The sequence below is a fragment of the Chrysemys picta genome, chromosome 4, assembly GCF_011386835.1.
Source record: "Chrysemys picta bellii isolate R12L10 chromosome 4, ASM1138683v2, whole genome shotgun sequence".
NCBI lineage: Eukaryota > Metazoa > Chordata > Testudines > Emydidae > Chrysemys > Chrysemys picta.
In genome coordinates, this window is record NC_088794.1 from 50252875 (window position 1) to 50279419 (window position 26545).

Genomic DNA, 26545 nt, shown 5'->3' on the forward strand with positions numbered 1-26545 from the left:
AATCCGTAAAAAGCAACAGAGGGTCCTGTGGCACCTTTAAGACTAACAGTTACTTTAAGACTAACAGTCTTAAAGGTGCCACAGGACCCTCTGTTGCTTTTTACAGTCGAGTTATCCTTTTGATTGACTTTCTGAAAGCCAGAGATCCCCTCGTTAAATCCATTCACTAGGACAAACTTTTCCCACCAGTGCTGTTAAGCATTCATTAAGGGACATGACACATCCTGAAGTGTTGCAGCAATGAGATCAGGATTAGGCCCTACAAGAGCACTGCTGTACAGTCCCCGGAGGACTTTTTCTAAAGAAAGCAGCGGTTCTTCTGAAGTCCAGGCAACTGAGCCACACATGTTTTAATGATAGGTACTTTTTAAAGGCTTATTTGCATTAGTGTGACAGCGTACTTCAGTACAGTTGGGGAAATGAGAAACTTCACACATGGCATCTGGAAATCCTTGTGGCTCACTACCTGCTTGACAGGAATAACATATTTTGCCCAACAGAAAACTCATCACTATATCAACAGCACAAGAAACTTATCTTTCATTTTGGTCTTAATAAATATATTGTTTTAAATCTCTTGTTTTTAATGCCTTTATATAAGCTTTAGTGAGCTTTTAAGGTAACTAAGCATGTTTTTATTTCAGTCATTTTTATGTCTTAAGGAGAATCAAACCATGGTTCAAACTAATGTGTGTGGTTGTACACATGCAGTATTAAAAGAATGTTAATATTGTAAAGTTAAGCCTTCTAATGTTGGGAAATGCCAAAATTAAGGTTGTCTATGCAACCTTAATTCAGCCCCCTTATATGTGTATACTGTGATAGTTCTACCCATCATCATATAGGATGCCTCGGGAGAACTATGGATAGAAATATTTATTTATTTAAATATCCCAATATAGAAAACCTAGTGTGTTTGAAAATGTGTCACGTTAGGAACTGTACATCAGTGGCTTAGGTACAAATGGTGGCTGGCACAATACATTCTTAAACTGTAGATGATAGATCTATGGTTTTATCAGTTGCTCTTTCTGCCAAACAACACACCATATTTAAAGGATAGATTTCTGTTTCCAGGCTGAAGAGAATGGACACACCAGTAAAATTCTTATGGAATCTGTGGAGAAATGTAAAGAGCAGCTCTGTTTATGACTCATGTACAAACCACAGTAATAAAGATTGAAATGTAATATGATAAAGTGTTTAGATGTTTGTAAGACAAATATTTTTGCAAAGCTAAGTGAATACTTTAATCTTAAAATATATAAGTATATTCATTGGTTTTTATGCTAGGACACGGCAAGGTAGCTTGATCTTTATTCCTGTATTTGCAGACTTGCATACTAATCTGGTATGTATGAAGCAGATTCCAATCTCCTTGTAAATCCGGAATAACTCTGCTGTCGTCAATGGAGCTACTCTGGATTTACACCAGTGTAACTAGAATAATTATCAATCTCCTTCTGTTTTAGTACTAAAATGTGTAAGATTCAGACAAAGGAGCTAGACTGTGCCCTGGCCTATGCAGCCATGCAGGGGCATAAATGGGACTATCACACACCCTCTCAGGCCCCAAACAACCTCACTGGGTGTGGTGCATAAAGGTAAGCAAGGGGGTGAAGAGAGGGGAAGAGAATGGGTGGAGTCAAAGTTCTGCAGAGCTGAATCAGTGTGTAATAGAGGAACAAGTAGCAGATTACTACCCCACCGGAGCAAGTGGGGAGCAGGGAAAGAGGTGGAAGGATTAGTTTTTCTGTTCTAGATTGTTTGATTACTAACTGGTTTTGAGGTTAAAAAGTATCAAATTCCAAGAGGAAAAATTCCTAGAAAACTTAAAAACCACAGGTTTAAAAAACAAACAAAAACCCATCACTATATGCAATAAAGGGTGCAAGTCACTATATTATTTGACTAAGTACGTAAAAAGTAAGATTACAGGAGCAAACTGAGAGGGGCAAAAGATCTGTAACTGACCTAAATAGATGTATAATGCCATTCCAAATCTCTGCATTTATACGTAAATTCTTCTTTATTGTTGATATTGTTGTTAAATAAGGTTACCATGTTTGCAGCTCCTGCTAGCATAACTACTATAGTTCTGGTGATCATAACAAGGGTGATGATACTGGAACATTTCATCCTCTGTCCTCGATCTGATTCAGCCCCCACCCCATCCCCAGTAAGGCATGTCTAAACTATTAAATGGAATCCTTCCGCTCATCTTGCAACATCAGTTGTTGCTGTCAGGATTTTTGGTTACTGTTTGCTAAAACCATTTAGTGTGATAACCATGCTGAAAGGAACGCAAGTGGAAGGGAGATACATCATGTGGGAAATAGCATTGATCTTTCATGTTGCTGTTTTACTGAGTAGGTCTCTGTGAGAAAGCCACAAACTGAAGGATTCTAATACTTATTTACCTACAGCACAGTTTTCATTGCAGATATTGACTAGTTACCTGTTCTTTTTATGGATAAAAATGTATGCATTAATCCTTGCATTCTGTGCCTACTTGCATTTCTGTCTGGGTTCTCTTATGTCACCTGTCACCATAGTATACTAATATCTCACATATTAATGAATCTCCCAGTAATCTGGAGAGGTAGTGAAGTACTTATTCCTCTGCTACAGATGGGAAATGGAGACACAGAGTTGGGCATTGAACCCAAGTTCCTGTATCCCAGGCCAGCAGCAATACGGTAGCCCCCAAACCATTCTTTCTTTAATTTCTCCCATGTCGCATCATGCATATGTAAGGTTTGTTTATAAATTGCGTAGGGCATAGCATGGTACTTCAGCTACCTGTTTAACCAAAAACAAAACAAAAGGGAGGTTCTTCTTTGAGTGCTTATTCATGTCCATTCCATTCTAGGTGTGTGCACGCCCACGTGCACAGTCGTCTGAGATTTTTGCCTTAGTGGTATCCGTAGGGCCGGCTGAGGCGACCCCTTGAGTGCCGCACTCATGTGTCAGTATATTAGGCGCCGCCAGCCCTATGTCCTCTCAGTTCCTTCTTACCGCCCATGATGGTTGGTCGGAGCGCCTTCCCCATGCCTTACAAGTGGATAGCAATTTTCTCTCTAACTCTCGTTGTTGTTAGCTTTGTACATAGATTGTAGTTTCATGGTTTTTTATGCAAGCCAGGACCTATGCTTACTGGTCTTCTTTCCAGGGCCGGCTCCAGGCACCAGCTTGGCAAGCAGGTGCTTGGGGCGGCCACTCCGGAGAGGGGCGGTAGGTCCAGCTATTTGGCGGACGGTCCCTCACTCCCGCTCGGAGCGAAGGACCTTCCACCAAATTGCCGCCGCAGCTTTTTTTTTTTTTTTTTTTTTTTGCCTGCTTGGGGCGGCCAAAACCCTGGAGCCGGCCCTGCTTCTTTCCAAGACTTCATAAGTCGGAAGAAGAGTGCAGATTGCACTCTCTGGATATCAGGAGGGTGCTGGTCTTTTGCATAGAAAGGACCAAGTCATTCCATAAGACAACGCAGTTGTTCATCGTGGTGGCAGACAGGATGAAAGGCTTTCCAATGTCCGCCCAGAGAATTTCATCATGGATCACCGCCTGCATCCATTTCTGCTTTGATCTGGTGCATATGCCTCCACCGGTGATTGTAACTGCCCACTCGACCGTGGTGCATGCCTCATCGCCTGCCTTCCTGGCCCAGGTGCCGATTTTAGACATCTGCAGGGCTGGTCGCCCATCCACACGTTTCTGTCTCATTATGCACTTACCCAGCAGGCCTGCGACAATGCTGGCTTTGGCAGAGCAGTGTTGCGAGCTGCATGGCCATGAACTCTGAGCCCACCGCCATAGATAGGGTCTAGGAGTCATCTAGAATGGAATCGACATGAGCAAGCACTCGAAGAAGAAAAAACGGTTACCTACCTTTTTGTAACTGTTGTTCTTCGAGATGTGTTGCTCAAGTTCATTCCATTACCTGCCCTCCTGTCCCTCTGTTGGAGTTGCCGGCAAGAAGGAACTGAGAGGGCATAGGGCCAGCAGTGCCTAACATACCGATGCATGAGCACGGTATGCCAGAAGGCGCCACTGCTGACCCTACAGATACCACTAAGGCAAAAATCTCTGATTATGCATGTGGGCGCACACACACCTAGCATGGAATAGATATGAGCAACACATCTCGAAGAACAACAGTTATGAGAAAGGTAGGTAACCGTTTTTTCCAATCACTCACATTATTTGAATGAACTGCACCCTTATACTTTCTGACAAAGTAATTTACAAGCATGTGTACTAGTCAGCAAAATAAAGGTGTGCCTCACCATCTTAATGTAGGGATTAAAAAGTTGTGCAAAGACCATCAAAGATTATAATTTTATTTCTCCTCTCTATCCTTTCCTTTGATATTCTGGTTGTGACAAAATAGCCATATACATAGCCACACACATATAAACTTAAAAAAAAAATTAGAATTCTAATTTATTTTGGGGACACATGAGGCAAAATTTTCCAGTGAGTCTCTAAATGTCTGCCTGCAAATATTGAGTGCCCCAATGGGTATTTACCTGCGCTAATAAACTTAGTAGTAGTGTGCTAATTATATTATTTGCAAACAATTGCATTCTTTGTGTATTATTTTAAATTGCAAGAGGTGTGGCTATGGGGAGTTTGGCTTTGAGAAAAAGGGTGTGGAAATGCAGGTATTTTTCAACCTAGCTAATAGGTATAGAGAAACATTTTCAATCTTTGCCAAAATACATTCCAAAGCAATAGTACTTATTCCATATTAGTTATTTAGCTCTGCAGTGCTAACTCTCAAAGCCATACTTTACAGTAAGGAGTAGCATCTTGAGTTTTGCAACAGCACATTAAGTTTTCATACCTAAGTAACAAAAGGATCACGCTTTCCCTCTCCCTTCAGTACATCTAGGGATACCTTGCAGCTGATTATTTTACATCAAATGGCACTGGTTGGGGTTAATGGTGTAGGGCTGGTATTAAGGAAGCAGACACAGAGAATGATCCTGGAAAGGCTCATATTGTACCTGGAAGTAGAGACAAAGTCTAACTTTTTTCTCTTTAGGGTAAAAGGGATGAAATATTCCCTAGTTTAAGTATGTTTGTGAATCTCTTGTGTGGGTTCATAAATAGGAGCAAATATTTTTTATATTGCAGCTAGAACTATATTTCTAGCTATCACATCTCGACAAGGTGTTACTTTGTGTCTGTGAAATAACTAGAAAACCAAGGGTTGGATAATTCTCAGTATCTTTCATACCTTGGTCAAATGTTTCTCAACTTGGCCCATATGCTGTCAGAACCTGTCATCACATGTAAACGGAGTCCAAAACACTTGACATAATGTATGTTTAAATACCTATTTGCACCTGTTGTGAACACAAAACATCTTCACTACACCAAATAATTCATAAGCTAAATAAACAGCTTTTGCAAACAACTGTGAGCAACAGCCAGGACTATAGAATCTGAGGAGCTGGAGATGAAGGCAACTCACACTGTCATCAATCTTATGTAAATTAATCCCCCGCCCAGAGCAATAAGATAGGCATAACAGTCCTTAGCCAAGGCATCTGATATTTACCTTTTTTAAAGAGCCATTGACTTTGGTCAGGATTGGAATCACTAAACAAGGGAAGTGACCAGCTCTCTTACAATCTCATTATAGTAAATGCTGAACTGAAAAATCATGTCAGTTTTTTCCATTTGTAATATCGTCCTTGGAAGAAATCTACCTCCATAATGCCACTATAATATACAGCAGAATGTATTACCAATTAGACCATGGATCACCATTGGGGGTGAAAACATATGTGCAAGGACATATTTGGTTGGGCAATGACATTATTTTTCAAACATGCTGCTTACTGGCTGCTAAACCTTTGTATGCTTCATCCATGCTCCATTACTTTTGAAACTGTGTGCTTGTAATTAACAGACAAATCTCGGGGGAAGGACAGATTTCTCACAACCACCTTAGTTCAGGCCTGAGTTCCTCTGTTGTAACTCCCTTCTGCAGGAGTGGCCTCAGTAGGAGTCTTCACTTTACGGGTGTGTTCTCTTGTTGTGTCAACACTTTTTGCACTTCCATACCTTATGTATTTTCATTGTTATCTTAGTCATATATATATTTGCTCTTTTGTTAATGTTAATTCTTGAAGTTACAGTGAAAAGCAAGCCTTTCATTGTGCTGTTTTGTGCTGTGAGCTTTCGAATCTCTAGACACTACCACCATGTGCTATAAATCTAGATGAAAGAAATACATATGGGTTATTTTGAACATCTCACCTTTTCAGCTGCTGAGTCATAATCACGGATTTGGAACTCAAGAAAGCACTATGTGCAAACTTGACAATAACTGAATGAGTGTTTCTTTTATATTTGCATTATATTTACATTCCTCATTATTTAATACTTTCTTGCATATGCAGGTTATATATGTGCAAAAATTAAAGAGCAAATTTCAAAAACCAACATATACAATTTAAATGTAATCTTAAAACATTTTGTCATGTAAAAAAATCACAGAATTTAAATATTTTTTACGGAACTAAAAATGTTGCTTTTTTTTAAACTGTTAGTATGACATTTACTGCATCATTCTTAAGGGCTACCCATAGAAGGAAAATCAGCACCTAAAATTTAACCTCTGCAAATTAATATTATTTAAATCAACTGTAATTCCTCCAAAAATGGACCTTCTCTTTCCTCAAGGAACAAACAGAACTGAAACCACCTACTGAGAAATTCTATTTTGCTAATTTTTATCTATTGTGATGCAAATAGTGGTTTTAATCCCCTTAACTCATCCATCATGCATGGCAGTTCAGCCAGTCTATTGTCTGTGTATTTGAAAGATTTCTGTCTTTCTACTAGTAGATTTGGGCAAAAGTCTTCTTGTTTTTAACCTGTTTGTGCCATGCAATATTAGCACTACTACAGAAAGTAATACAATAATTCTACATACACTAAGGTAATATGAATATCACTTAAGCTGCTCACAACTAGTTTGCTAAGATTTCCTATCATAGTAGCAAAAACAATAATAGCTCTTCAGTATGTCAGATTAAGGATATGTACATTTTATATAATCTGTTAAACATCTTATAGCTGATCCAGATAGGTGCAAAGGGCAGGTTTGGGAATTTCTTTCTCTTTCATTAGATATTCTGAAACCTATAAATTGTCATTTGTTTTAACTGCATTTTTATGGATGTAATAAAATACAGTTTATAGTATGTAGCAAACTATATAATTACAAGGTGGCAAATGAAATTCAATATAACTTTGTTGTCGTGTTTTAATTTTAATTAAACCAGGCGTATAGTAAATTATAAACGTGTCTTTTGCTGGGACGAGTGACATTGACAAAGTATTAATCTAATGAATTGGCATTTAAACAAGCTCAAACTTCTCTATACCATTCTTTGCTGTCTTTGAAATATTTATTCTGGGTGTGCTTTAAAGACCCAAAAGAAAAGAATAAAATTTGAAACCCACATGAAATAATCATTGCTTGTATGGAATATTCCATGATTTGAAAACATGCCAAGCAGAATCCAATGCATCTCATTTGTGTCACTGAAGACCTTTTTGAACCAGATGTGTTTGTTCTTACCTTTTTTTTTTTTTTTTAAGTCTTTAAAACTAAAGCTGGGATAAATAACAAGCTATTGGGTGCAAGGCCTAATATTAAAAGGATAATTATTCCATGTTCCTGTTAGGTCATCTCCCTTTTGCTTTGTAAATTATTTTGTGTTACTGCTTAAATCTGAGATTACTGGGGTTTTGGCTATTTTTTAAATAACCAAAAACTATAAAAGGCTCTTTTCTTTAGGAACATAATTGTATTATAACTTCAATAAGTTATCAATATTAGTCCATCAACATCCAGGAGAATTGTTTATATTATTCTATTTCCTGGGCCTTGTCCTTTTTCTGTCTTGCTGGGCTACCCATTTTTACAGTACACTTTCCTAGCAGTTCATTTGCATATAATTAAACTTTAAAGGCTTAATGTAATCTTATTTTTTAAAAAATATAAAAACTAACTCAGATGACTCTCATGACACAAACAGCACCCACCTTAAGTACCCCATGATCATAGTGTTCTCACAACTCCTTCCTATGTCTATCTCTTCCTCCTGTTGTTCCTGTATAAATTTAGGGGCCACATTCTGCACATCTTTATGGGTTCACTCATAAACTGGCTTGTATGTCCATGGAAGGAATAAGGGTACGTAAGACATCCCATTACTTCCCTATGTTGGCAGCCTACACAGGTCACAATTCAGGGGAGAAAGCAGCCATTGATCCACTATCCCCCGTCTGCACAAGAGAGGACATAGGTAGGGGCATGGACAGAATGTTGGTTTCAGCCTTACAATGATGAGTGAGCACAGAGGAAGGAATATTCTCTGCCAGGTATAGGTATGGTACAGATTACTTTCCCTGTGGAATCAGGGGGAAGCAGGCCCCTATTCTGTTCCTAGGGCAGCACAACTATGCTCTGCCCCAACTCACATTGTGAAGTGCTAATCTAGCCCTAGGCATGTGATCCCATTGATTTGCAGAATGGCTTTTCAGAATCTGGCCCTTTAATTATAAACTCCCTAGACAGGGACTCCTTCTTTGTTTTGTGAAGCACTGTATTTATGGTGCTCTTTAAATAACAAACAAAAGCAGGGAATTTAAATGATTGTATTAATCAGATAATTTGGAAATTCAAATTATCTTCCATGTAAACGTGAAAGATCACTAGCAACTTCACCGCAGGAATATAGCAAAATAATTTTTTGTACAGTTAATCTATGTGAAATGTGATTTATGGTTCTGAGTGAATAATTAGGTTACAACTTGGTAACACTTAGAATATTAATAGCTTTATATTTCTGTAACTGTTGTAAATGATTTTGAAAAATCTCTATTTGATTGGCTGTAAATATTGTCAGCTCAGAGGTTAAATTCTGTTGGAGTCACTTAGGGAAATTCATCTGAAATGCAAATATGACAGAAAAAGCAAAACAATATGGCAGAGGAATATTTGCTGACTTAAGAGAACAGGATCAACACCAATATTTTTCCAGTGATGCTAAACCTCTTGTAACTGCTAAATTGGATTTGTAGTTGAATGAAGTATCAGCTGCTGTTGGACAAGCCCATAAAGGCAGGACGGCTGGCCTTTTGTAGGCAGGGCTTAAAGGACGATTGATATGTTTTAGCACTTTTGGGATTATTGTGATTAAGAGGAAACCATTCTGAATGATAGAGAAAAGGGTGTAAAAATACACAGTCCACAGCTGGTAAGCAGCATGTGTTTGCTATGAGGGGAGGTCATGACTAGCTGATCCTGCTGGTTCTGGAGTTGATTGACAGATAAGAAAACTTGATATTATGGAGCAGGCTATTTCTTTGCGAAATAGTGCTTTAGTATATATAAAAATAGCAGCAAAAAGTAATTAGAATCTGCAAAATTTTGTGCAGTATTTTGTCAATATTATCAAAAGACATAGTGAGCTGAATGCTTAGAAATATATAGCTGCAAAATTCCAAATAAGCTGTTAAAAATTGAAACAGAGAAAGGATTTATTTATGTCCAGTTGTATAAGAACCCTACTCAGGACTTTCAAGGTTGGCTTCTGTTTTTTTGCATTTTTCGTATTTTATATACGAGTGAAATAAAACCTATATTGTGATACAGTAGAAAAAATGATGCTAGATATATGGAAATGTTAACTTAGTTGAATTTGTAAACTGTTAAGCATCTGATGAGTATGAGATATTCATGTTCGTATAATTTATGCAATACAGAAATCTTACATTAGAAGAGCTGTTTTATTTTTAATAAACACCTGCCCTAGAAATGTGTCGGCTTTTTCATCTTATCTCCCTCTCCTCCACTTGGAAATTTAGCTTGTTTAGTTGATTGCTTTTTTAAAGCGACCATCTGAATGCTCACAAATGTATATTCAAATGGTTGGATCTCTGACTCTTTTTAGTGGGCCTGTACCTCTTTCAAAATTTGAGTTTAGCATACCACACAGGAAAGAACACAAGCTTGCCAACTCCTGCTGAGCGTTTTTTCAAGCCTGTGAAAAGAATGAATTATTCAGCAGTAAGCATGCTTACAGCTGGCCATTTGGGAGCTTTGATGTGCGAATCAGGCGGTTGCATGAATGCCCTTATTGTCATGTTATGTGTACACAGTGTGTGAATTATTGAAAATAGTGAGGCCTGAGCCTCATCTGGTAGAGATTACAGTGCAGGCATGCTGGGTGAAGGTCTGTAATTGAAAATCCCCAGATGCTGTTTATTTGGCCTATGTCACATGACCTTCTGCAGTAAGCTTGTCTGAACAAAATGCTGCCTGCATAGGAAGCAGAGCCCAACCCCCTACCCTAAGCCTTCTTAAAACTCAGTATGTGGATGACTTAAACACCTGCCCTTCATATTTTTAAAAGCTTAAAATAGATTTGCCCATAACGTTTAAATAGAGGATGTCTTGCTTACGCGTTTAAACTGTTTAACCAGTTGTTGACTTTTAGCACTCTTTTATCTACAAGACACTTTTTGTTAGTTAATTTAGCTTTACAGTGTCTTTAGAAAACACCACATACACTTTTGGGCAAATGCTCCAAGAGCTTCATTTGATGCTTGCAAAATGGAGTGGAAAAGTTCAGGACTCAATCCTGCAAAGTGCTGACTACTCATATGAGGTGCTGAGCACCCGCAACTCCCACTGCCATCAATGAGGTGTACTCAGAATCCAGTTCTTGTCGAGCAAAACAGCAAATAGAGCCCAATCCACCTCCCGCCGGAGTCAGTGAAAAAACTCTCATTAACTTCAATGGTATCTGGAGTAGGCCCCCCCTGCACAACAAAACAAAGAGGCCAAATCCTGCTTCCTTTATTTACACGAACTGTCCAAGTTAAGTTTGTAAGAGATCTAGCATAAGGATTTGGCATTCCGTCCTCAGTCAAGGAAAATTCCCATTGACAACAAGATTTGGTCTAAGGCTGGGTGCTCAGGCCTCCTTAGGGGTTTCTGGTTGGGCAGTCAAAAATCCAGGTACCCCAAAATCACTAGATACTACTGAAAATCTTGGCCATGGTGAGAATACTGTTCTGGGTATGAAATCTTTGTAGATAAATGTTTGTAATGAGGTCTTAAACACAGAGCACTACCCATGCATGTATCTGAAATACCATTTGTTATTTGGGGAAAATAACAATATATAGTCACATAAAAAGAGGAATCTCAAGTTTGCTTATTTTTTCATTCTAATTACTTGTATTTTGCTACTGAATATGAGAACTTTTTTTCATTCCCTACCCATTTTCAGGTTATTAAATGGTTTAATTTTCTGTACTTAATATATTATTTATTATTAGCACACACATTTTGAAGCCAGCTATTATCATGGGCTTTGGGTGCAATGCTTTAATTTGTGTCATTAACTTTCCAAATAAAGGGATTGCAAAACTCTACACTGCCCTGCAGCTATAAAGCTAGAGGGCACAGTTCATCCCTGTGTTGCTTCCAGTTCTGTGCCGGTGTAACTCGACTGATTTCGGCATAATACTGGAATGGTAGATCATGCCTAGAGAATGGAATGAAACCTGGCCTGCTAGATTATGGGGCAGATCCACCGCTGGTACAAATTGTCATAGCTCTGTGGCAATTTACCCCAGCTGCGGATGTGCAGCTGAATGTCCATAGTTTCAGTGTGGGTGTGTGAGTTTCAGCTGAACTGTGAAGTGTGAATTATGGAAAATACTCTTTTCACAGCTATTTGAAGATAAAAATATTTTGAAAACAGAATGTTGCTCCATTCATGTGGTATATTTGTGTGTGTAAATATATGCTGCATAATAATAGTGTCTGCTAGTGCCACAATTATTACGAGTTTTCTTTGCATTGTATAGCATGCTTATATCAGAAGGATTTGAAAATTCTGCTTTCCCATGGAGAATAGGAATCTCTTCAGAGTGAATGCTGTCAACTTCCATGTAATTTAATCTTTCATTTAAATAAAAAAAAGTCACTAACCCTCATGGCTGTGAAAGAAATATTTCAAATTTGTTCCAAATATAACTAATGCACTGATGTCTTCCTAACTCTGCAGGGAGAAAAGTTTGATATGCTACTGTCTTCCAGTAGTTTCTAGAATGAGTACAAAATATTGCTCTAGTTTTAAAATGTATCTTCCACTGTATCAACCAAGGGACAATTTGTAATTTTTTTTTTTAAATAGAGCTTATTTTACAGGTGGGTGTGGAAGAAGTCTACAAACTTGGATTTTCTTTTTTAAACAAACCCACATCAAACATTCTTTAAAAAAAAAATGAAATTTAATCCCCCATGGTCTTGGTCCTTTCTGAGGAAGGGAGGCTTTTCCTCCAGTTCTCCATATCCCTTGGAATAGACTCAGTAAGATTCCTCTGCTCTGGAGATGTGCCTTATCTCACTGGGCACCTTCCCAAGACTGTCTGATACCTGAACCAAAAAATTCCAAGGAGGAGATTGATTCTCATAATAAAAGACAAGAAGGAATAGAACATTTCCAGTTCATGAGCGTGAGGTTTCTTTTCCACTTGGCAATGTCCATATATATTATTTTTCACCGTTAGGAGAAGGGTGGAGAAAACATTACCACAAATGTACTCTTCTTGGAGAAGCACATACATATCTAATCAGGGACACTTTGCAACGCCTAGGATTTCTAATATCTGGTGTAGGTGGTTCCTTGAGTCCCATTTTGTTCAGCCTCTTGCTACTTCACAAAGACAGGGTGAGTTTTAGGAATATCCTGTCCTGCCTTTGCTTCCTTAAAATTCCCTCCATTTCCATGTCAGTCAAGAGAGGAGCTTTCTTTGTTTGGTCAGTTTCTGACCCAGTCTGATTTTGGAAAAAAAGAGAGAATGTGTTGCTTGGCAGATAACACAAAGGCCCTAAACTTTTATTTGGAGAGTTTTAGTTCCTTTCATGTGTTAGGCAATGTTTATTTTACAGGTGGAGTCTAAGAAAGGCTTAGTTAGTTAAGGCTTCTCAGATAACACTGGCTAGACTGATATTGGGATGTTATTGAGACTTCTAAGGCAGAAGTACCTTCTTCCCTGATTAGACTTGGGGCTCATTTCTCCCCTGAAGGAAAACTATGGCCATTAGAAGATTTGTAAGGTCTTGGTTATCTTGTATGCTCTGTCCTTTAGGGCTTGTCTCACTACATCTGTTAGCTCAAATTACTACATTCAAGTACTGGCACTCATTCAAGAATCAAGCTATCCTAACATGAGAGAGAACAACCAAACTGCGAAGCAGCACTCGAGTCACTCATGCCCCAGGATGGGGCCAGCTCATCCTGGGGCCAGCTCGCTTGAGTTTTAAGCACCATTTAACTCAAGCTATTTGTGTGCAGATGGGAGTCAGATTAGGGGCAATGTTTGAGTATTAGCCTTGCAATATTTGGTGGGTTTTTTAAAAGCTTCAGCTCCTGTCAGGTGATTATATGACCATCACAAATTCCATTTACAAAGAAAAGTTTCTAGCCCTCATGGTTGAGGAGAAAAGCTTGAAAACATGACCACTAAACGCTCAAACCAACTTTGACTTAAAAATCATGACAATTTTTGAAAAAAAATCTTATTTTTTAATACTTGGGTGTAGCAGTATTAGAACAGAGGAGAATTATTTACAGCTCATAACAGTGTTTTAAATGAAATAATAGAAATGGCTAAAATTTCTTTCAGGTGAATTACTGCATCTCAGCTTCAACAATTTGGATAATATTGAGGGGTTGTGATTCTAGATACCGCAATGAATGTATAATTTGTGTGTATTAAGAAGTGTTATTGTTCATGCTTATTGATTAGTGAAATTTTCCTCAGGGCAGGTGGCAGCTTGGGCTCAATCAGCTCCGCTCAGTTCATGCTCAGTGGCTCTAATCTAAGCCATCTTTCTGTTCCCTTTTACCCTGACTCTGACCAAGGACAAAAATGTTGCCTGTGGTGATAGTTTAGAATGGGGGAATGACTTGAGATGCTGGTGAATTTAGGCCAGATGAATAGATTTAGTTCTTGAGCTGGTATGTGTTGGGTAAAATTTTCAACCCCTAGATACCAGCACCATTTTCATTCTAAAGTCCATTTTCAAGGCAATGCCTAATCTTAGTAGTATAAAAACTTACTCTAGATAAATAATCTTCCAGAGTATCAGAAAAGGGCCACGTTTTAAATATATTTACACACAGTGGTACAAATATATATTCTGAAGTTGTTTAACAGCTCTTTCCTCAAGTGTGACTTAGGCTAGGTCTACACTGGGGGGGAGGGCGGGGGGATCGATTTAAGATATGCAAATTCAGCTACGCGAATAGCGTAGCTGAATTTGATGTATCTGATCTGACTTAGCCCGCTGTGAGGACGGCGGCAAATGGACCGCCGCAGCTCCCCCGTCGACGGCGCTTCTCCTACCTGGGCTGATGGAGTACGCATGTTGATTCGGGGATTGATTGTCGCGTCCCGACGAGATGCGCTAATTCGATCCCCAAGAGATCGATTTCTACCCGCCAATCCAGGCGGGTAGTGAAGACAAGCCCTTAGGCCAGCTGCCATGATCTCATGAGGACTACTTCATTGGCTAAGGATTGATGAGTGCACTCTACCCCCACACCAAGCCTGTCATGAATGCAAAATGTGGGGCTATAGAGCTGGTGATGCTGCCTTTACACTAAGGATTTTCTTACATGATGGGAATCACCAGCTGCCCCTCTAGGGCAACTTTTTATACCTTGTTGCATTGAAGAACTGGGCCTGAGTATTTTATTCATGTGTTTATTGAAAGATGTATAAGTGGCTCCCATTGCTTCCACAGCAGGGCACCTCTCCTAGTTTAAGCAAAAGGTGCACTTAAATCAAGTAAAATTTCCTCACAGCTTGCCACACTGAGGAACACATCAGCTCTGTTATCTGCCAAACAGATAAACCATACACTGCTCCCTGACGTTTGCCAGGTTCCAGATCCTTTGCACTGTTCATGTTCGCTAATTAAAGGCAGTGATAATCAATCCTTCACCCTCCTTGTTCTCTTTTCATTTCTTAGCAGTTTTTCACTCACTGTATTACCCTAATACATTTTAAAGCGACAATGCGGATGTGTAAGGGTACAAAACCATTGTGGGAAGGTTGCTTGAAGCTGCTGACCTGGTGCATCTGCAGTATATTGGAACCATTGTTTTATTTGTGTTTTCCATGCTCTTTCCCATTGCTCAGGCCTCAGTCTCTTGACCACTCACCCACCTTTTACTTCTGGATGATCTTTTCCCTGTTTTACCACGTTAGTGCTGTTTTCTCCATGAATTGTGGCTTCAGAGCAAAACTAGACCATAGTGGCCCATTTTCCTTCCCTGGCTCACAATCATGGAACAGTTGTGCAATTAACTCTGTTCTTTGGAGTAACTGGTGTTGTTGTCTAAGGCCATGGGATGCTGCTACAGAAACCAAATATCATCCTCCATGTTGGAAGGTGGGGCTCTGGGCTGCAGAAAGCACGCTGCAGTCAGCTCCAGGCTCTGGATATTATTATATAATGTTCAAATAAAAATAATGTAGCTGTTAAAAAAAAAAAAGCTGTCCATATCTCCTACATAGGGAGCGCGACATAGAGAAGATGTTTTGGGCTCTGAATGACACAACTATTAGCAGGACTTTTACTCTTTTGCTAACTTGTTCAGTAAAATAAGATGTGTGAAGACTGCTAGATTGACAAGGACTGTCCATTTTGTTGTATCGTGTAAGTGCTGCTACTCTTGATTTTGATGGTGTAACATTTAAAATCTCCTTCCAGATTTTTTAATTTAATAATATTTAATTAATTTTTAATTTATATTTTGGCTAACACCAAAGAATACTTGAGAATTACTCAGGATAATATAAGAACCACATAGTCAAGACACACACTTTTTCCATCCTGTGAACATAAGGACAGGGCTATTGTTCCCTGAAAATAGGATGTACCATTCTGACATAGTGCATTGCAGAATTGCTGTCAGGGATCTGTTTTCAACCTGCCTAATGATGAGGTTTTGCATCTAATTAGACAGCTAACAGCTCAGTTTGCTGATTTTGTGTATGCAGATTTAGGCTAATGTGTAACTGTTTGCAAATGCAAAATTTGGTTTGTGAAGTTTGGCCTTAAATGCCCTGTAATGTACTCACTAACTTTGCATCACCACCGTAATTACTTATTCCAGATAGCTCGGACATGTGGTCCAGGCCCAAACTGAAGGAGGAGCAAAGGGAGTGCAGATCCACTTTTCACATTCATCTATCTATGCACACAGAATATGAATAAACTACAAAAGGGACGGAGTGTTCCACTGCTGGAGGTGACACTTTCCAGAAAAGATGTAAAATTAGATTTAGAGTGGAAGGTGGCGGGGGTAGGGAGGAAGCCTAGTTAAAATAATTGTATTTTGTGTAGGACCTCCCAGAGAGGGTAGGCAAAAGGAGCAGTTTCCCCTGGACTCACTGTTTTGAGAGGGCCCCCAAGCCCATGGAATTTGAGTAAGTGGGCTTGTGACCTAGGGCACCGGGTCACAGCACCATTTGAATTTGGCTCAACGGGAACCCCGTGCACCAAGTCACAACATCACTCACTCAAGTTTGGCCTGGCTGCCCACCCCCCATCATGAGTGACGCTGTGATCCCATGTACCAGATTGCAACACCCATGTGGAGCCAGGCCCAGCCCCACAGGCCAGTAGCTGAGTGTGGTGCAGGCTCTCTTTCCAACATGCCCCCTCTGCCCCAGCTTTCCCTCAGTGTTTTTGTACTGATAATTTTTTGGATTGGGTGATTTAGTTTTAGATTTTGCCCTGGCCCAAAAAACTTGTATGTGGCCCTGGTTAAATGCTCCATTTAACAGGTGCCCCTTCCAATGTAGGTTCCTTATTTAAAAATGTCCCCACAACAGCAAGCCAATACAAATTTGGATACCTGTCAGATATGGATATAACACCTAACTGCACCTTCTAGTCAGACACCCTGCTAGTTAACTTCAGTGTAACCCAGTGGGTGGTGAGATTTAAGGTCTCTAATATCTTAGTCTTCAACCTGCAATTAAAATAACCTCTTAACTTAAGTCCTCTCATTCTCACTGGTACCTTGCTTACTTTACCTTGTGTTTAACACAAACACGACTCTAAATTAACATAACATTTGTTCAACATGGTGAGAATAATACAGATCATGTAGAGATTATATAATATAAAGTGAAAATGAATAGGACATCATAGAAACTTCATGAACCTTGATGCCAGTAATGTTTAGGAGGGAGATTTTTAAAGAAAATTTTAGTTGCATTAAACACCATGCTCTCTGGCTGAGAAAGCAGACCAACTTTAGACTTTGAAATCCTGTGTTCAAAGAGTATGTTTCAAACCGAACTAGAGTTTTAAAATAATAAGTAAGTGTGCTTACAGTCCTCAATTAAGCAATTTATTTAAGCAGGTCAATGCAAGAACTTGTTTGCTTAAAGTTAAGTATATGCCTAAGTACCTTGCTGAATCAGGATCATAGCTTCTTTTATTGATAAAAATATTGATGAATACCACTTCTATAAATGAAAATCAGATTATATAAAAATCAGACTATCCTCACATTTGTAGATCTTATATTTTTAAATCATGCAATTTGATAGCACCATTTACAGAATTGTGGCTGTTTGGCCCTCATTGTAAATTCTTCTTCATTTCAGGTAGGAATGAATTGATAGCCAGATACATCAAACTTAGAACAGGGAAGACACGGACCAGGAAACAGGTAAAACAACCCAATTGGAAAGTGTGCATGTCAGCGAATAACAAAACGTGGCATTTTTGGCTGCAGTGGCTGTCAGTGATTCAGCTCTGTTGAGATAATGCATTGATTTCACTGTTATGATTAAGTATGTGCTTTTTAAAAATCCATTGTTTGATCTGTTCATCATTTCAGTGACCATTTATTGGGCACATTCCATATTAATCTCTCTATTATCTCATAGTGAAAAGAGCATTTCATAAGTCAAACTAACATAAGACATATTAATTATTGCGTCATCATTATTATTAATTAATGCATCATTTGCATATAAAGAAAATATAGAATTTAACAATTGTTTTCATATGGTGAATAATGGAACAATTAAATGTCTGGCCACTTCACCTAAACAAGAAAGTTACTAGCTGTGGATATGAAAAATAATAAATAATGAGTATTCAGAGGACTCGTTCTACTCATGCTCTCTATTCATGGTCAGTGGTTGCTATAGGGTGAAATAGAGTTGTTCCCATAAGAGCTATGGGTGCTGTTGTTCTGTAACCACAAAAAGATTTTGTTCATAAGTAAGTCAGCATAAACCTCTACCAGCCTTTAATCTTTTTCAGAAGATTATCACATATCAATTAAGTTATCACATATGACTAGATCCTTTAATTGTTATATTCACAGTGATTAGCCATCTCACAAATGCACACATAACCTTTGTGTAGCTTGTGTTGAAGTTACTAAACTGGTTCACTAGTGTGAAAAGTTTGCAAATTACACTGTCCCTTTCCTTCTTTAACTTTGAGCACAAGCTTCCAGGTCTCCTTATCAGTGTGTGTTATGGGGGAATGGGGAGACGGGGGAGAGGCTTTTATTCAAGCATGCAATGCTTGTTTTGTACTGTGGTGAAAAATAATGCTGAGTCAGCACAAATGAAGATGGCCTGCTGCCAATGCTCGTATTTAAAGCATGTTGAATTGGGTGACATTTTCCCCCGGGTGATGTTCTTTGTCAATTAGGAAGCAATATAAAGTACAAGGGATGAAAAAAAGCCATGAGGAAGGAGAGAAACTGCAATTCATAGAGACGGAACAAATAACACATTAACAAAGAAATCCATAGCAAAGGACTAAAGCTCCAAGTTCTCTTCTGTTATACCTGGGCAACCCCCATGAACTTGGGGTTGCACAGGTGCGGCTAAGAGCACATTACAACTCATTGGCTTCAAGCACATGACCAAATCTCAGCCAGGGTAAATTAGCCTAGCTCCATTTAAATCAATAGAGATATGTTGATTTACACACCAGAAGTTCTGACCCCCCCGTCCCCTGTATATAAATAAAATACATCATGAATACATCATGAGTATTTTGACACAGTTTGAGTCTCACTACTTTTGAGAATCTACAAATTAAAATTAAAACTAGAAATTGCAGAATTGTACGTACCATGTAACCTTCAACACCATTATCCTGCGAAACTGAAAACAAAAATTACCATTGTGACAATTATGTATGTCTGTTGAATTATCAACTTGCTTACTAGTCTGAATAACTACAGACTCTCATTCCTGGGTTGCTTCATTAAGAAGCCTCGTAAAGTTGGCCCTCAGGGATCAGAATTTGTTTACATATTACAATACGTTTTTTTTCCCTAACAAACATGAGTTGCTTTAAGGTACCACAACAAAAGGATTTTTCTAAGTGATGATAGTAATATTTCCTTTCCCCCTCCTTTTATCTATCAGGTCTGTTTAGCGTCAAACCTGTTCAAGGGTAGGAGCTGTCTCTTACTATGTGTATGTACAGCATCCAGCACATTGGGGCCCTGATCTTAGTTCAGGTCTCTAGGTGCCACTGTAATATAAACAATATGGTGGTAGAGAAGTTTCTCTAGCAATTTTTGTTATGGTTGCAGTTTAGAGAAAATCATATTGGGCCCTGCAGGGGGCTGAGCAACTCCTGGAGGTTCTAAATGCCCTCAGCTTCTGTTTAGATTGGTTGCTCAGCAGCGAGGCAGGATTTAAAAGTATAACAGGGTTAAAAAAATAACTAGATAAGTTCACGGAGGATAGGTGCAGCAATGGCTATTAGCCAAGATAGTCAGCCCCATCCTCCGGTGTCCCTACACTTCTGACTGCCAGAAACTGGGACTGGATTACAGGGGATGGATCACTCGGTAATTGCCCTGTGCTGTTCGTTCCCACTGAAGCATCTGGCACTGGCCACTGTTGGAAGACAGGATACCGAGCGGGATGGATCATTAGCCTGACTCAGCCCGGCCGTTCTTATGATTTAACCCATCATCACAACAGATTTTAACACATACTTGAGAAAATATGACTGCAAAACATGGCCCCCAATCCCTCCCTCATCAGTCAGGCAAAACTTCCAGTACAATTGATCCAGTGTGGGACTGGGTCTCATGCTTGCACATATTTTTCACTGACGTAGTGCATGTAAAGACAGTGGGCCACATTCAGACCTGGTATAAATTGACTTCAAAGGAGTTGCCTGCAGTTATTATCAACGTGGTAGAAGCATGACCGATATTCATATTAGAAAGAAATGCAGCATTATTTCATGTTTCTTTAATACCTATAGTGTATCAATATTTTATCAGTTGTTAACAAATGTAGCTCAAAACACAGCCTTGGTGTAATCACTTGAAGTCATAGAACACGATAAATTATTGTTAATATTTCTTGATGCTGTGTCAAATAAAGTCTCTTGTTCAATGCTGAATGCTACAATGGCCTGATTCTGCAAACCCTACGAATATGGATAGTCCTTATTCATGCAAGAAGTCCATTTGATTCTTTGCATGAGTAAAGACTCTTTGGCTGTCTATAGGGGTCGTAGGATTTGTAACAAAAGAGCAAGTGGTCCACACCTAATTCTGAACAGTGTCATTGGTTCTCTCCTGTAAAAGACTGTATAACTTGATAGATTAAACTTTTTCTCCTTAGTCACGTCACTGCAGTGATGGCCTGTGTTATTAAGCCTTGGTGCTAAGAGCTAGGCATCTGGCTGGGAATGTGGTATCTTTAACAGCAGAGCTTACTGAAGATGCAAATAACTTCCCCTGTAGTCCACGAAAGCTTATGCTCTAATAAATTTGTTAGTCTCTAAGGTGCCACAAGTCCTCCTGTTCTTCTTTCCACAAAAAAAAGTAATTTAAAAAGATATTTTAAATTTGATTTCCTTTTTGTTTTTGTTTTTCTTTTCTTTTTTCTTTTCTTCTCTCTTTTTTTTTTATAAATCTGAACAATGTAGGTGTCTAGTCACATACAGGTCTTAGCAAGAAAGAAAGTTCGAGAAATTCAAGCCGCCATTAAGGTACGTTTGGCTTGCCCAGTTGTAGGGGGCTTTTCATCTCCATGGTTACAGGCTTTTCCTTTGTTTTCCTCCCTTCCCCTACCCTGCAGGTGTCTAGTCACATTCAGGTTCTTGCCAGAAGGAAATCTCGTGATTTTCATTCCAAGCTGAAGGTATGCGCTTTTCTGCTTTTGGGCTTGTGGTTGCTATGCATTTCATTTCCTGTTTTCCATGGTGATTGGTGAATGCCTGGTGCTGTGATTCTTGTAACCTAGTTTTCTTGCATGTGGTAGCTGTTTACATTTCTTTGTGTTTAATCTCTGATTTCTGCACTAGCATCCATATTAAAAATTTTAACACTCTCCAGATACAAAGTGAGCTACTCTTTGTAACCACTCAGCACATAAACATGATTGTTTTTAACCCATTAGTTTTTTAACAGTTTAGTGCTAGATTGTTAGTGTATTTAAATAAAAGGAGGGGTTTTTGTTTTTATTTTTATTTTTTTTGTACACTTGCACACAAAGAACATTTCCACAGCGATAATTGGGATTGTGATGCTTCTTTTCTGTTCCAAAATGCTTTTAATCTGTGCTTTTGAAATGCTTTCAAGAATACTTAAAAATAGATTATTTACTCTAAGAGCCAGACAATATAGTTATTAAGATTGCTTTAGAAACTGCAGGCTGAAATTTCCACAGTACAGTCTAATATAACTTTAAATTAACTACTGTACATGATTCCCCGAAGATATATTCCTTTCAAAGTAAAATATTTACATTTATCTTAGTTAATCTTTGGAGATTCTCAATCAGCATCATGTTGGGGGAATATTAATATGTTTGTTTAATCTAACTTGATGGAATTGTACATGTCCCCATTTTTCCATGAAAGGTCTACCTAAAACTAAAAGGAACCTCTTGGAAATGATTAATAAGGGTCTTTGCACATTTTCCAAGGGACATCTTGTGTTACGTTTTTAAAGTTGCCTGACATTACTTAGAAATGCAAGGAGGTTTTAGAGTTTTTTAATTTTTTTTGTTTACAAAAAGCAAAGCAACTTGTAAATCTTTTATTCCCCCCTCCCCCCTTCTTTTTGCTGAGTTGTTGTTGGGTTGTCTCCCTTCCCTCCCTCCTCCTCCCCCCCCCCACCCCCCCGGGGCTATGAACGAGAACAAATCATGTTTTTGTTCTAGCTGAAAAGCAAAATATTTCAGAAAGTAATTTCACAATACAAAGTGGTGAGTGCTGGGGAAGCTTACCACAGTCTTGAAACTGCAATATGTAAATAACAGACTGGCTTTATAACAGGCCTACTTGATAGAAGCATTTGTTTTTCAGTGGGCAGTGGGCAGCATGCAGGCAAGCTTGTATGGCTGTGGTGGCTGGCTTTTTAGCTGCACTGGCTAAGCAGTTGGGGTTGATGAAGAACTAAGGCAACTTAAACATACTGCTTTTTAACCAAGGGTGCAATAATACAGAGAGATGTAGCAATTTAGGCCAAAATTATCAAAACTGAGTGCTTAAAGTTAGGTACCTAAACCCATATCTAAGCATCTAAATAAGTGGCCTGATTTTCAGAGGTGCTGAGCACCTGAAGCTCTCATTGACATAGATAGGAGCTGTGAATGCTCAGCAGTTTGAAAATCAGAAAATTTAGCTCTATATTTACGCATTTAAATAAGAACCTAACTAAAAAATTGGCCATAGTGTTTGGAAAACTTGAAAAAATATTTTTGTCCATACCCTAAAGTACCATCAAATATGAAAAGACACTATTTTAAAAACAAAAATATTCTTTATTACTGCACCTGCTGTACAATTCCTACTGAAGCTTTTCACAGAGCAAGGCAAAAAACTAAACTCCAGTGATACTTAAAAGTCCCCTTTTCTAGTTGACTTTCTGTAGGCACTTACCATAAATTGAGCTCAAAAAAGTATCCTGCTAAGACTGTTGGTTTTAAGGAGCTGTGTAAAGAAGGAACAGTCTGCTAGGACAACAGTTTATTGTGTAATGGTTTCTTTAATTCCTACACTCTCAGATCCATCAGTGCTGATTGATGGATTGCAGCTCTACCTCAGCTGAGTAACAAGCAATGGACTAGTGAAAATTAGGCCACCCTTCTGGTGCTAAGAATTCCCTTCACACTCAGGTCTCACTATCCCTGCAGCTCTACAGAAGACATTCACTTCAAGTCTGTGGAAGAATTACACAGCAAGGATGGAGAAAGCAATTTTTTAAAAGGGCCATTTCAATTTTCACAACAAGCCCTGTGAAAGGGGCAGCAAAAGGAAGGAAATGTGTCCCTGAAAGGCACAGTTCCCTCCACTCTCTGTTTGCTCCATGGTGGAGAAATTAACCAATACCAGCAGCAAATTGTGACCAGCCCCCTCTTACTAACATATCCAGGCTCAGGTATGCTTGCCAGCACATTGAGGAGAAGGGGCAATGCCAAGACTCTGCCTATTTCCCCACCTAACTGCCTCAAGGGAAGTATTTATACTGTACTCAGAATACCGTCCTTATATGACTGGCTTTTAGGAGGAAGTGACACAATTTGACACCTCTCTTCAAATTCCTTGTTCAGAAGAGTGTCCAGCATGTTGAAGGGAAGGAGGAGGGAGAGGGACGAAGCCCAGACTCTGCCCAAGCAGATGGCCCCTCGCTGCCATCTTGTTGCACTTGGCATTTCTGTGTCTATAACCTGGCTCCTGCTCTACCTGCACAATCATCTCTTGACAAATTAGAGCTGCCATTTCCTCCTCTCCCCTCCCCCACAATGGAGGAGCTGAAATTTTGAGGAAGAAGAAGATGATACAAGTACTCTAATTTCAGTGAGGAACACATCTACTGCTCTACCTCCTCATGCAGCTGAAACCACTCACTCAGAAAAGGAAGAAACGATTCTTTTGGACCTTAGAAGAAACCTCACCCCTCCAGATAATTTGTATTAGTGGAATTACCTGATTTATGGAACAACTGAAATTTCTATATCTAACTACCCATGCTTCCCAACATATGCTGAAAATTACCTTAGGGAAACATTATTTGTTTGTGGTGGAAGAAGGATTGGATACTTCTTGGCATCCCTGATTTTACATTTCATTGTCCATGCTACAGTAAAGACCAGTTACTTGTATTTTGCTATAACCAGATCATCACGTGTAAAATCATCTTTGGGGTTAGTATTAGCCAGCACATGAAAAACAACCAGTGTCAGAGCATCTGGCGTAACAAGGGAATGCAGTTATCCTGTATCTCACACCTGTATTATCCAGCTGTGCTACCTATTGGCGAATCAAGTGGTCCAGCACTGAGCAAAGGCCAAAGATAACTTTTATATAATGTTCTATGGGTAGTGTTCAGGCAATCAACTGACATTTAAGACAACCTGTGTCTAAGCATCACGTTCCTCAACTGTAGTGTGAGGGGGAAATCTTTTTGCTTTTGGAAAGAATTCAAATATCCTTTCTGTCTGTCCATAATTACCAGTTCAGCCAGAGATGTTTGATGGCCTTAGTCTCCTAGGTCTCCTTTTCTCTTGACTTGCCACAAGATTATTCCCTAAACATGCTTCCACTTACAAAATTCCCTTGCAAAAATCTGGTAGCATGTTGAGGAGCAGCTGTGCAGTTGCTTTGTTGCTATTCCTATAGGCATTTTGGGCTGAAATGACAACTGGAAAATAGAATCATAGAAATGTAGGGCTGGAAGGGATCTCAAGAAGTCATCAAGTCCAGCCTTCTGTGTTGTGGCAGAACCCAGTAAACCTAGAGCATCCCAGTATATTGCACTGGTCTTTATTGAATTTCATCTTGATGAATTCGGATCAATGTCCAATTTGTCAAGGTCATTTTGAATTCTAATCCTGTCCTCCAAAGTGCTTGTAACCCTTCCCAGCTTGGTGTCATCTGCAAATTTTATAGGCATACTCTCTACTCCATTATACAAGTCATTAATGAAAATATTGAATAGTATTTCAGACCCAGGATTGACCCCTGTGGGACCCTACAAGATATGCCCTCCCAGTCTGACAGCAAACCATGAATAACTACTCTTTGAATACGGGCTTTCAACCAGTTATGTACTCACTTTTTAGTAATTGTATCTAGACCACATTTCCTTAGTTTGCTTATGAGAATGTCATGTGGGACTGTGTCAAGATATATCAAATCATAAAATAAAGACATATGTCCACAGCTTCCCCATATCATTCTTTAGGCCAGTAACCCTGTAAAAGAAAGAAAATAGATTGGTTTGGCATGATTTGTTCTTGGCAAATCCATGCTGGCTATTCCTCATAACCCTATTGTCTTCCAGATGTTTGCAAACTGATTGTTTAATAATTTGTTCTAGTATCTTTCCAGGTATCAAAGTTAGTTGACAGGTCTGTAATTACCTGGGTTCTCATTTTTCCCCTTTCTAAAAATAGGTACCAGGTTTGCCCGTCTTCAGTCTTTTGGACCTCACCCATCTTCCAGGAGTTCTCAGAGATAATTGCTAACTGTTCCAAGATTGCTTTTGCTAATTCATTAAGTACCCTAGAATGAATTTCAGCAGGCCCTGCTGACTTGACTACATCCAACTTATATAAATATTCTTTAACTTTGTGATCGGCGTTGGCCCACCTACCCGCTAGGGGGCGGTGGGGAGCTACGAGGTCACTGGCCGGCCTGGGTCACGCCTCCGTCAGCGGGGAATTAGAGGCGGGGCGGCCGCCAGCCAGAGTCTGTAGCGTGCCCCTCAGGCAGGGGAGCGCCGGCAAAGGTCAGTAGCGCGCCCCTCAGGCAGGGGAGCGCCAGCGAAGGTCCCGGCGTGGCTCGGCCGGGTAGGGGAACGCAGGCCCACCCTACACCACTGCGTTCCAGCCCAGGGCCCTGACAGTGGCAGGACGAGGGTCCCGCCACTGGATCAGCGGGGTCCTTCCGCAATACAGACTCACCACTGTGCAGCTCTGTCCCTGGGCTACTTCCTACCCGATTGCTCGTCCGAATCCCTCTGGTCCCGCCGGTGCGTCGGGGTAGTCCGCTGTTGGCAGCTCCAGCTCCCCCTCAGGCTCAGGCTCCTCCAGCTCCTCTGGGTACTCGGCTGCTGGCGGCTCCAGCTCCCCCTCCGGCTCCTCCAGTTCCTCTGGGTACTCGGCCGCGGGCAGTCCTGGCAGCCCCAGTCCGTCCTCCAGGTGAGGTCTCCACTGGTCCAGGGCCTCCCCTGGCGTGGCAGCAGGGTCTGAAGGGAGCAGCCTGCGGTCTGCGTCTGCCTCCCTCCCTGGTGCTTCTCTAACTGAGCTAAGGGCCCCGCCCTTTATACTTCCGGTTCCACCCCTCCCCTTCCGGGGTGGGGGGGTGGAGCGAGCTTGGGCTGGCCCCGCCCACTCAGGCTGAGGGAAAGGCCCTTTACCCTCAGGTTCAGAGGGCAGCCACCCTGGCTCCCTACAAACTTGTTCTTTC

At 39.9% G+C, this 26545-nt stretch overlaps 1 protein-coding gene across 9 annotated transcripts in view; it reads left to right on the forward strand.

The window, feature by feature from the left end:
• Nucleotides 1-26545, forward strand: part of TEAD1 (TEA domain transcription factor 1) — a 217219-nt gene that overhangs the window by 126001 nt on the left and 64673 nt on the right. For 3 of the 9 annotated variants that reach the window (XM_042858920.2, XM_065592226.1, XM_065592225.1), the window contains 3 exons: nt 17734-17798; nt 21056-21118; nt 21208-21270. In XM_042858920.2, coding sequence (XP_042714854.1) covers nt 17734-17798; nt 21056-21118; nt 21208-21270 — 191 coding nt within the window. The remainder of the gene's footprint in view (nt 1-17733; nt 17799-21055; nt 21119-21207; nt 21271-26545) is intronic. The other 6 variants (XM_005290798.5, XM_065592231.1, XM_065592228.1 and 3 more) reach the window with 2 other exon arrangements.